A 12,225-nucleotide genomic window follows, 5' to 3' on the forward strand; every position below is an offset into this window, starting at 1 on the left:
GGAAGGATAAAGTTTAGAAAGATGGTGGGAGTAGAGAGTACTTCTCCTGTTTCACCACAGTGTGTCGCCCTCTCTCTCCATTCTGTGTGTGCAAGAAAATTCAAACCTAGGGAGAACCACTGTGTGAGGAAGGAGAGTGACGTGAAAGGGACAACATTTAACAACTGAGGCCAAACACGGCACCAGCATTGCACACCAAGATCAGTGAGTAGAATTCTGGTTTCAGGGATCTCTCCTGTAAAGAAGCAAGAGAGAGAAATGACAAAGAGCACAGTCCTCACCAGCGAGCTGCAATTTCAAAGCCCAATGTCGGATGCTCTCTTCGGGTCATAGACCATCTCCATGTCCTGCTGCTCACAAAAGGAGCATCTCACCTGGACAGCTCGCAGTTACAATGCACAGTGTTGTGTTATACCAACCCCTTGCAATTTTTCACCCATTAGTAATAAAAAGAGGACAAAAAAAGTTACCCCACCACGTATGTACACTCATCCAGAAGTGAGAGCAATAGGAGTTTAGTCAAGGCAGGTGCACCGAGTCCAAATTGTTTAAAGTTAAAGTTTATTTGTATTCTTTGTAGGAATATCAATAAAAGACCTCGAATGTATCTATATCTGTACATATACAAGAACCTTGAAAATTTATTCACAGAACAAAAATAAATCTTCTTTAGAACAAACCCAGGCAATGAAATGCAGAGATGGAGCTCAGAGACCAAACAGTCCAGTGCTACTAGCATAAAAATATGGTTTTGAAAACCAACTTTATTACTTTAAGGTGTAATTTTTGAACTAAAAATAAATTATTTAGAGCGATCATTGTAAAATAGTCCTGTGTAGTAACACTCTCATTAAGGCCCTTGAGATAGAAAATCTATTTTTACAGGTAGGATTCCTGGCAGGAGTGATTCACAATGACAGTGTCTCCCTCATGGGAGCTAATTTAATGTAGGGAAGGAAGTGTCTAAAAGCATCAACCTAAATTTAACCCTTTAAATCTATCCCACACTCTGTTGGAGAATAGTGGTTGACCAGATAATGTCCTACTTGGTTAATGTTAATCAACAAAACAAATATACACATTCGAATGGAACACACAAATTGTCCCCCAAGAATGATGCAGACATTTTTACAGAACACATAAATAGGATTTGTACAGACATCACACTGGTGACTCAGCAAATGGAGATGGCAAACTTACACTGCATACACCACTGTTAAATCACCAACCCCTGGATTAGCTAAAAGACAGTGGTTTGAACTAGGATTAGAGCATGAAATTAATGTAAAAAAATATGACACAGCATTTGCAACAGTGTAAAAGAAAAACATTTCTGGAATGGCTGGATGCATGAATATGAAGGTTATCCAACCACAGAACACAATCTATGTTCACTAGCTAGGAAATATGCACATTTCTCTCCACTCTGCTCTAGCTTCTCTCATGATAGGAGAGAGAATGTTTGAAATGTGCAGCTATATGATCTGTGTATGTCTTTATGTACATGAATACCAATTTTCTATACACTGAAGAAAAACAGTAGATGCTTAGTGGCTCCAACTCCCACCCTTGTTCCTTCCTCAGGACCTGAATTCCCTGTGTTGTGAAGAAGGGGCCTTTGGATTGGGCAACCTTTAGGCCATTCGGTCGGCCTTAGCACCACCTCGTCCTGAGGTATTCACTGCTTCTCTTGCCAGCGTGATTACTTTTGTCCCTCAAACGCAGCATACAGCATTCAGAATTTGAGAAAGTGCTGAAGCGCAACACGGTATTGTACTTAACGGTCACACCACAACCAGGTCAAGAGTTTTTATTTAAAATTCAGAAATCCGACTGACTGGCCTAGGAAAAGATGTCAGTTAATTTGTCCTTTGAGAGGGACCACTAGAAAGCAGGAATTGTGAATGTGGCCAGCAAGCACACAGTGATACAGACAGTGCTTCTACACCTTGCCAAGAGGCAGTAGAAGAAATAGCACCGCAAGCACACAATCAATAGCTGGCCACATTCATGACTTCGGCCTGAGGCCGCTGTGGGCGTGTCTAGAAAGCAGTGTTATTTTGGGATACTTCCTGTATCCTGAAATAGCCTTTTCCGTGTCTTGACGGTGGGCCCATTATTTCAAAATAGCTTTCGAAAAAAACGGGTGCGCTATTCTGACATCCCTGTAAACCTCGTTCCACAAGGATTAAGGGACGTTTTAGAGAACGCTCTATTTCGAAATACACTTGAAATAAACTACACATGCACGTAGCTCAAACCGCATAGCTTATTTGGAACTATGGGTGCAGAGTAGACGCACCCTGTGTGACTGTAATAGCTCCTGAGAATGCAAAGGTATATCGTGCACGCCTTCTGTCAGTCAGCATAGCTCAGATGAAGGGGACGGAAATTAGATTTAATGAAAGTCACAAAAAGTGGAAAGATACAGTTTTAGATTGAGGCTTGGAGAATCAGTTGGCAAGTGCCATTCCTTAAAGTCAAAACAACGTTCAACCGCAAACTGAGATGCTTAATGGAAATCAATGGCACCAGAGAGCTTGATACAAGGAATCCTTCCTTTCCTTTTCCATTGGCAGCCCTATCCCAATGCTTCCCCAATACAGACACACACAGGGAAGCAGTGAAAAGTTGATAAACATATATGGGTTCGAGAGACTTATGCAGTCTTCCTATATTACCCTCTGCTGTCCTCAATTGAAGGTGGCCCCTATCTCCCATAACAGCATGACATGTGGCCTGCTACATTTGGGTGATCTGTCGATTTACGAGCCTGAAGCCTATTAAGTTCATCATTCAGTTTTTGCTCTATTTATTTTTCCGTTCATTCCTGCATTATCATAAAACATGAGGGCTGTGGCCAGCTCCAGCTCCCTCAGAAGCATTAGCCTAGCACCACTAGAATGACATCTCAACTGAGTCTGTATGTCGATATAAATCTTCTTCTAGTCCCCACAAAATAATCCACAGAAAGCATTCAATGGCTCCTCTAGAACTTAAAAATCCTACCCACACCATATGCTTTATATACTATATGATTAAAGTACACACCCATGTACAGGGCTGCATTTGGGAAAAAGATTTTGCATAGCACAGCTGGGTGAATATAATCCAGGGTAATTATAGTGAATTTCACTGAATTTGGGTGCAGCTATATAACATGGGGTAGGCATGTAGTAGCTGCCCGTAAGCCACACAAAAAAGCTGAGCTAAAGGGGGTTTTACTGGACAACAGCTTCTTGTAAAAATGTAAGAGCTACTCACAACGTATAAATGGATCAACAGCTATTACTCTGAGTGCAGCCTTGGCACATGGTTAGGAGAAGAGGGTGAAAGGCACAGCTCCCAAGGGAGAAAATAGCAGGGGTCACATGACCCAGAGCTGGAAAACATCGTTTGGAAAGTTAAAAAAAATCACTTCTGTGCAGATCCCGTACACAGCCTCATGAGTGCAAAAGCCTCCACAAACTTGTCTGTGCTGCTTCATGAACATTAAGCAGGGCTTCTCCTTGCTACCAACCATGTCTGAGAAGTCTGAGGAAGAAGCAGCAACTTTGAGTGGACAGAACTTTAAAAGTTAATTTCTACTCACTTCAGGTAAATCTGCTACCTCTCAATGGAAGTAACTGCCAAGGTCTTAGTTAAGAGAGATTCATACACTTTTACATTGTATGTTTTACAGTACAGGAGAGATGATCTCTCTGATTTTCTGCATAGTTAGTTATTTACATACATCTGTGTGTATGTTGAATGGAAGTAACTTTTAATTTGCATTGTTTACATATTATGCTTCACAACAAAGAAACAGAATTGGCCTGCAGGGTTAAGCTAATTCATTTCTAAACAGCAAACAAATTTGGACAAATGACTCTGAATTAGGGTCATTATCAATATTACCAACTCCGAGAGATCAGAGAACTCAAGTTAGGTCCCCCAAAATCGTGCAATTGGCTTAAAAATCCCAACATTTTTAAATAAGTTTTCATAGATTCATAGTGTTTAAGGGCAGAACATCAGATCATTTAGTCAGACCTCCTGTGTAACACACAGGGCCTCAAACATCACCATGTATTAAGCCCAATAACTTGCGTCTAATGCATATCTTCCAAAATGGTAGCCAGTCTTGTCCATCTCTTCTGATCAATCCACCACTTCCCTTGGAAGCGTGTTCCAATGATTCATCACTCTCAATGCTGGAAATTTGTACCTAATTTCTTGTTTGAATTTGGGGTCCTTTTTACTTGCATTGTGTTGAGACTTTAGGGTTCACATGTTCATGCTTTTCTTTGCAATAAGAGCTAAAAAAATACTTTTTACCAACTGAAAGTGGAGAGTCCCACAATCATTTGACTTCAGAAGCCTACGCTTTTACAAGAAACACACTTAGTATCCTCAGACCTCTGATAAACCCATGAGAGTTGGCAATAGTGTGTAATACCTGTTAACCTTATATGGCATGTGATATTTCAAATTTTACATATTGTGAATATGTATAAGCTACATCTTCCTTCCTAGAAGGTCACTTTATAATTTCAGGATGAGCGTTCATGTACATCCTGCAAAAGTCTGCTTGTGGGGGAAGCAAGAGCAACATTATGGGGCACATTGAGATTCAGCTGTAAACTCACCTAGGCAAAAAATACAGAACACAAAAAACATTGACAGACAGATGAATTTAATTTGGGTGGGGTGAAGATGTTAAAAAAAAAAAAATCACGAATAGTCTGGAAAAAGCCTTTCTGGATGTTGAGATAGCTGATAACCCAATGGGTGAAATGGTAAAACCGAACAAGACAAAATGAAAAATAAACTAGGAAAGCTTTATTTGACGTTCACTGATCTATTGCACAGGGCCTGGCTGCCCGTTGGTTAGCCCTTTCCTTATGGTACTAACCTGATTATTTCCAATGGAGAGTGGGTAACTGATTCAGATAGCTACTGCATTGAGACAATGGATTATGTGCACACTGTAAAAAAAAACACAGGTATTTACAGTTTTGTAAACTCTAAAAAGGAAAAAAAAAATCAAACCTTACTATAACTGGGTTAAAAAAAACACCTTAAAACTGCATATTCCCTTTGTCTATTCGGCGGGAAGCCTGGCTTTGGGCAGACATGGGCTTCCTGCTCCAAAGAGGGCCTACACAGAGCGTTCAGAGAGACCGGCAGAGCCTTTTGCCTGTATCCTAGCAACAGTAGATACAGAAGCCAACAGGAGCCAGTCTTCCTGCACGAAGGTTGGGTCTGGCGTTCGTATTCGATTGCAGAACTGAGGCAGAGAAGGTTAAAAGTCAGCAGAGAAGTCTCTTGTATAATTCATTTCACTAATATTTCACTTCACTCCATGTGCTTGTATCAATCAGTCTGTACAGCTTCTAAGTAACCAACTGCTTCCGTCTCACTCGGCCGCTCACCCACACCAGACATGCACGCACACACTCCTCTTCCTCCCCAAGACTGCAGTGCTTTCAACAAGAGGAAAAAATAATAAAAATAGCAATAATTAAAAAAATCTACATGACTGACTTCCTTTTGCTATGTTACAGCAGCAATTTCTGTACACGGCCCACAACAGGCTCCCTATGTATATACACAGCAATATGGAGGGCCCTTGCCCTTATTATCCTGGTCTGAACAGTGGGCTGTATTTCCCCACACCAGTTTTTCTTTTAGCAGCATTCTGTAAACCTGTAACGAGTCTGTGTTTGGCTTCATGGAGTCTGCCTCCTTTTGCCCTGCCCCTGGGGAGATGGCATGCAGCATCAAACTTGTTAGCAGCTGCTGTTTTTGAATTCACCATTCTCCGTGATGGAAAGCTTGGTGGGGTTTGTGGGGGAGATGCCATTGCGGACTTGCATGCTGTACCGCTCCTTCACCTGCGTCAGGGCACTCATCAGCCGCGTGTTGGCTGAGTCCAGAGACACGATCCGCTTCTCCTGAAACACACACAATATATAAGAGCCATTCCGCCCAGCACAGCACTTCCTTAAACCCTTTCGTTACCAGGAACATCCATTGCCTGGGCTCTGACCAAGTCTTCAGGTGCTTTCTAGGCAGATATACCCATGTCAACATTCCCCTGTGGAACAGGGACGTCTCTGCCTCTTTCTGTTTTTTTGGAGGTCCCATGTCTCCCTGGGTTCTTTACATGATAGAAGCTGCCAATAAGTCATTGTTAGACTTGGTTAACTAATTCAGCCACGGGGTGATGTAATTTGGGATTTTGACCCTCAGAAACCTTTCACCAGGCAGATGGAGGCCCAAAAGCCTTCCTGCATCTAGACTTTTTTCTCTTACCGGAAAGTTTGGAAAACAGAAACAGGCAGCAGCACAGTAAGGGGTGGGAGGTTTCATTTTGCAACAAAAAGTGCAGGTGGTCTGTAAGGGTCATTATCTCTGAAGACTGCGCGAACAGTCCTCAGTATAAACCCCCAGTATGTTTGAAAGTAAAACAAGAAATAATGGCAGCCTGCAGTTACCAGCAACGGTGAGAGTGCAACAGCAACAAAGGAGAAAAGCAGCCGAAAGCTATAACTAAGGGGTTACTTTGAGGGGGGAAGGGATAAGAGGCAAGTGTGGGTGGAGGAGGAGATGGCATCAACAAAACACAAAAAACGAACAAACAGAACACACTGTTCCTAGACCCATTCCAGCTCGGAGTTCCTCCAGGACTCTAAAATCAGAGCTTCTCTCGTTCTGGTTTTCATGCTTCTGGCACAGAACGTGTGAGCCTCCACTTCAAGCAATGACGTATTTAGAAGCTAAGGGGCACTTGAATGCACTAAATAAATAAAAAAATTAATCAACCAGGCTATCTGAGGTGGGGCACTGAGGAGGGGGATTCAAACCAAGAAGACTGAGGTACCAGTTAGCTTGCAATATTTGTCTTGCCTTTAAAAAAAATGCAACCACACAAAGCAGCAGTGGACACTGCAGCAGGTAGACATGCTCTCAGTGCTACCAGCCAACTGGCTTATTTTATATTCTTGGTTTCTTGTTTGAAGCTGCATGCAGGGACTCTGCCTAGTCCAGCCCCAGCCTATCGAGAAACAAAGGAAGGGGGAAATGATGTACAGAAGGCACAAACATTAAGGGACAATTCAGACATGATGCTCAGGAGACATAAGTTTTACATCAGCCCCATGAGGTTCACATCCCAGCATGTCAGATGCATGGTACATGCGCTATCAGGGAGAATGTTTGCTCTTCCCAAAGGGTTTCCCCAAGAGAATAAAGGCAGGGGACCCAAAACAAAACAGAGTTTAGGTGCTGCTTGTGTAACAGCCCTTTGCAGACTGAGCTATGTGTATACCAGAGCTGATGCAAGTAACAGGGTCAGTAAAGATCAATAGCGAGATCAGGACATGACCATTCGTCGTTCTAGCATTTCACCACTTCCGGTCCAGAAAGGGGGAAAAAAGAGGGGGCAAGACCTAAGAGGTAAAGCATCAGCCCTCCCTTCCACACTGTAGTGAGGAGATAGATTTAAAGGAAGAGAGAAAAATACCTGACTTGGCAGAAATTTGTTTCCTCAGCCTGTTGAAGTCCGTTCCTCCCCCAATTGACTCTCCCCGCTTATTTTAAAAAATAAAAGTTTCTATTAAAAAGTTAACTTTACAAAGATTTGAAAATGGACGGCTAGGGTATTTCCTGGCACTGACTGAGCATGCTCAGTACTTAAGGTAATTGCAAACCAGATCAATCATGGGTAGAACTACTAAAAAGCTTCCACTGTAGCATTACTCTTGAAGGCATGAGCTTGGTGAGCAAAAGGAGATGCGCCCTGCTGACACCGCCTCACCCAAAGGAAACGCAGTCTAACCAAACACGTTCCTAATGCCCATGAATTAAGTGCAGGGAGTGGTAGGAGCTGGAATGTGTAGGAGGTCAGTGCACCAGGCCAGGGCTGGATACTGCTCAGCTAGAGAACTGATTGGGTTACTTGCCTGTTTGAATTATCTCATCCCCATTTATGACCTGTAATTTAACACAGTGGAGATGTCACTTGCAGTAGTAACTGAGCTATTTCCTAGAATCACAGAATCACAGGTTTAGAAGGGACCAAGGGAGGCAGCTAGTCCAACCCCCTGCCAAGATGCAGGATTTGTTGTGTAACTGCTGTTCTCTGGGGAGCTTACCAACAACCCAGACCCCTCTCTCCTCAATCTGAGAAGCACAGAGAGGGCCTTTGGAGTCACAACACCTACAAACACCATACGGTGAAGCTGTGAGTAATGGACATAGGTTAAGGCGAAGACTGTTGCGCTTAGCTTAATAACGGATGTCTCACCCTGCACACAGGACTAGATGGCAATACCTGCAAAGCATTCTGGGAGGAAGACAGAGACAGGAAGTCCATGTCCTTCACTGCAGTGTCCAAGCATCCACTTTAATGTTCAATAAGAGAAGCCAGGAATCAGTTCTGTTCCAAGTGCCTCTAAAGAGAATGACCTCCCTACATCCCAATGCTGGGCCATTACACCCCACTGGCCAATAAATCATGGGCTGAGAACAATCTTCCTTCTACGTGTATTTTGAAGCAGATCAATTAACAGTAAAAGAAATCTGGTTCCTGGGACAGTTGTGCCTTCTGCAGCCAGAGTGTTGAGTTCTGGGCCCACTTCCCTTTTCTGCCTGAGGACCCACAAAAGAATTTGCATCACAGCTGTGAAACTATCGGATGACTGGACTGGACTACTGGTATTGTGTGTCTGTGGGTTCGCTGATGAGCTTGCCCCTCCAAACCCGATTTGAGTTTTCTTTTGGGCTCTCCCCCAGAGCTCTGGTTGGTTTGGTGAGCGAGAGGCAAAGTCCAGAAATCAACCTCAAGTTTCCCATATGGATGGTACTAGGGTACTCGGCTGGGAGAAGGAAATTTGATTAAGGGAAAACATCTCTCTGATTTAACAAGGTTCCTTTTCCTAGCCATTGAAACACCGAGCTACGGTATGAGACATATATAGAACTCTGTCTCACATGGCACATCCCAGCAAGCACTTCCCACTGCTGGTGCTCTTGCCACAAACATTTAGCTGTCATGTTGGGGCATTATACCCCTCAGCACAGAGGGATTAACCAACACCACCCCTTTCTTTTGCACGCCGACACTGAGGGATCAGACTTCTCTGGCCTGCAACATCCTCATCATGCGGCTATTGGAGCAGCCACAATATCCCCCGGAGGATGAGAGGCTATTGGCATAGACTGGTAAACCGAGGGAAGGGGAAGTTCCTCTCTGCTCACACATGATAATTCTGGGATGATTATTGGGTATATAACCCCATCAATTTCTATGCATCTATTACAGTGTTCCTCCACCCCACCATCTCAGCGCTTACATCCTATTGCAGATAGTCATATCCTGAGAGCCAGTTCACAGTCCATACCATCATCTTTGAGGGCCATCTATAAAAGCCTTTTATACTGCCCTGTGTGCCACGTATCCCATCTCTCTACTTCTGGTTGGACACAGCAGATGAAGGACCTACTGGGAGGAAGATGAGCAAGCCCCTCTGTCAGAGAGCTGGCACGGGGGTGTTCAGAGGCATTCACCTTTCTTCCCAGAGTCGAATAGTTTTTGCTTTTTGGACATCCCTGAACTTCATCAGTTTGAGACAGTGAGACTCCGAAATTGTACCTAAGTATGAAAACTGGCTTATTTCATTCACCTCCCTTCCCTACTGCCAGCTCACCTCAAAAGCAACATCAGTCCATGTGGATGAAGAAAGAATCTGGCTACAGGGATCTAAGCGACTAGTGGACTTGTCGGGTAGTTGACTAATTGCTTCTTCTCCCTCCCCTGTTGCTGCCTCTATCAGAGAGAGGCAACAAGTGGAGGGGGAGGGGAGCAGGGGGGAAGAGCAGGAGCAGGTGCTGGGAGGAGCCAGCTTAAAAGCTGGTTCCCCCCAGCACCTTCTCTGTGGGGGGCAGAGGAGGCAAAGATGCAGCATCTGGGACCGAGGAGAGCCCAGACAGCTGATTCTCAGCTCCTGCTCAGGTCCCTGACCGCCCTTGCCTCTTCCTTTTAAATGTATTAAGAGCCTGGGTGCCTCTTAATACACTGAAAAGGCAGAACCGCAGTGGGGTTAGCTCCCGGTGCTGGGAGCTAACCCTGCTGCAGCTCTGCAGCTTCCCCCCTTATTGACTAACTGAGCAGTTGATGGAAATTCCATCGACTACTCGATTAGCTGATTAATCAGTTTAACATTCCTAGTCTATTATTCTGCTTTCTTCACAAGAGTCAAAAAATGAAGTTTAAGCCCCTCATGTTCTCCTCTCTCCTTCTAGGTTTTGAGAAAGGCTTCTATCCTCCCGCTCAGGTAAGCTACATCACAGGAGGGAGACTTCCATTCTGGCATCCACAGTAGAACATCCTGAAGGTGGAGGGGGCCCAGGTATGTGTAAATTGCAGCAGGATTATCTTCTTAGCCTAGATGTCTGACCATCTGAGCGCTGGAGATAACGCCAGGGCCACGGTTCTGTACTCAAGTGATCTGTACATATTAGAGGGCAGAAGTCATATTCTTTAGTTTTCAAGTCTAGTATCATTAAGGAGTAGCCCCAGAAAAGTGCGCCAGGGTGGTGGGGGCAGCACACACAAGGGTTCCTCCTCAGGGGCTGAAACTTTTCAGGATTACAAAATAGAACAGTTCTGCTACCACAAAGTCTTGAGACCTCTTTGCATTATGTACTGTCCATAATGGAAACAAATGGCTAGCACGTACCCTTTCCTCCCTGCTCACACTTCTACTGTAATACACCAACAGCGTCTCCGTCTAGACTAATAGATCATGGATGTCGAGGGTGAGAAATTCCTAGTGCAGCTCAGTGGCTCTGGCCCTTCCAGCCTGCATGAAGGGCGATGACTCTGAACCCGCCTGGGACACTGTTGTTACGTGCATCTTTTGAAGTTAAATGCTTAAAAACGAACTAGGAAGTGACACTAACCACTAACACACATGGAAGCAGGAGAGTTTTCTACACTCTTGAGCATGAGGGGCACTTGACAAACAGTCTCACAAGCACAATGCAGCCAGTAGAGATCAAACTGGTTGTGTAGTTTATCAGTTTAGGTTCTATGGAGGGAGCACTGATGCAGAAGGAAAGCCATAGAGATCTCAAGCTATACTCCCTGGAAGAGTAGAACTGCATTAATTACACCTCCATGCCTCACCCACTAATTCCCTCTCACAGCTAACCTGCATCAGCCAAGGCAAGTGAGCTGTTGCTGTGTAGCATTGCACAATATACTGCTAGAGTCCGGTGTTTGACATCAGCTGACTGTGTTTGTAGTCAGTCTTGGAATAACACCTCCTGTGGCATGAATAGCCAGTGCTTCTTTCTTAGAGGCCTCAGTTAACCACATAGCATACTGCATCACACCGGCGATCAATGCCGGAGTCTTTGTTCAGTGAAAGCAGAATTATCTCCTTGAAGGAGGCAAGTAATTTGTGCAATGCTGTGGCCTGATGCTGGTTTGGGAGCGAGACAATAATGCTGGGGGCTACAGAGTAGCAGCTGCGTGGGACACAAGGATGGGGACTAATGGTTTCTGTATGTGAAATGCTTCATTCTTGGAGATCCAAAACGCCTTACCTGTGCATCTATAATTTTCTGCTTTGCATCAATGACTGCTTGCATCTCAGCATGGTCCTTCTTCAGCTCCTCTTCGACTGCCATTAGCCTGGGACATTGAAAGGGATCGGGAAACTTTAATACAATCCTAGAGTGTTTCAGACAATGCAAGTGTAATGAAAACAAATCCACCCAACCACTGTCTCTCTTCCTTTCAAGATGAATATTCTGCAGACAATTGGCCCCTCTGTCAACTTCAGTTGGTTAAACTCAACCCTTACGTGAGCACCATGCCAAAATTCAACCGCTCTGAATAGTGACAGGACCACTGATTCCAGTGCTTGGAACCCACCCTTGAAAAGGATCGCTTTCCCTTTTTAAAGCAGGGTGGTCTGCCTAATGAGTAGAGCAGAGCCTTAACAGTGAAGGTCTTTGAGTCTTTCCCCAGCTCTGCGTTTACGTCACTTAACTTCTGTGTCTTAGTTTCTCCATCTGTAAAATGGGGATGAGACCACTTGACAAGTGCTGTGGAGTGCAGCTGAGGACAAGAGCTATCTGCAAAGTATTATGCTTTTGTCACAAAGGAATAGGTTAATCAGTTGGGTTTCTTCATACTCGGCTTGCTTTCCACCAAAGCTAAAAAGGGCACCC

General features: G+C 44.3%; 1 protein-coding gene across 14 annotated transcripts in view; it reads right to left on the bottom strand.

Annotated features, from left to right (window-relative positions):
- Nucleotides 1-547: 547 nt before the first annotated feature.
- The window catches only part of RASAL2 (RAS protein activator like 2), a 246,919-nt gene continuing 235,241 nt past the window's right edge, over nt 548-12,225 (bottom strand). For 10 of the 14 annotated variants that reach the window (XM_075936872.1, XM_075936875.1, XM_075936868.1 and 7 more), the window contains 3 exons: nt 11,596-11,683; nt 7,947-7,977; nt 548-5,936 (listed from right to left, as the gene is read on the bottom strand). In XM_075936872.1, the coding sequence (XP_075792987.1) occupies nt 5,794-5,936; nt 7,947-7,977; nt 11,596-11,683 (262 nt within the window). In that variant the 3' untranslated portion in view covers nt 548-5,793. The remainder of the gene's footprint in view (nt 5,937-7,946; nt 7,978-11,595; nt 11,684-12,225) is intronic. The other 4 variants (XM_075936874.1, XM_075936873.1, XM_014575455.3 and 1 more) reach the window with 1 other exon arrangement.

The sequence above is a fragment of the Pelodiscus sinensis genome, chromosome 9 (assembly GCF_049634645.1).
Source record: "Pelodiscus sinensis isolate JC-2024 chromosome 9, ASM4963464v1, whole genome shotgun sequence".
Classification (NCBI taxonomy): Eukaryota; Metazoa; Chordata; order Testudines; family Trionychidae; genus Pelodiscus; species Pelodiscus sinensis.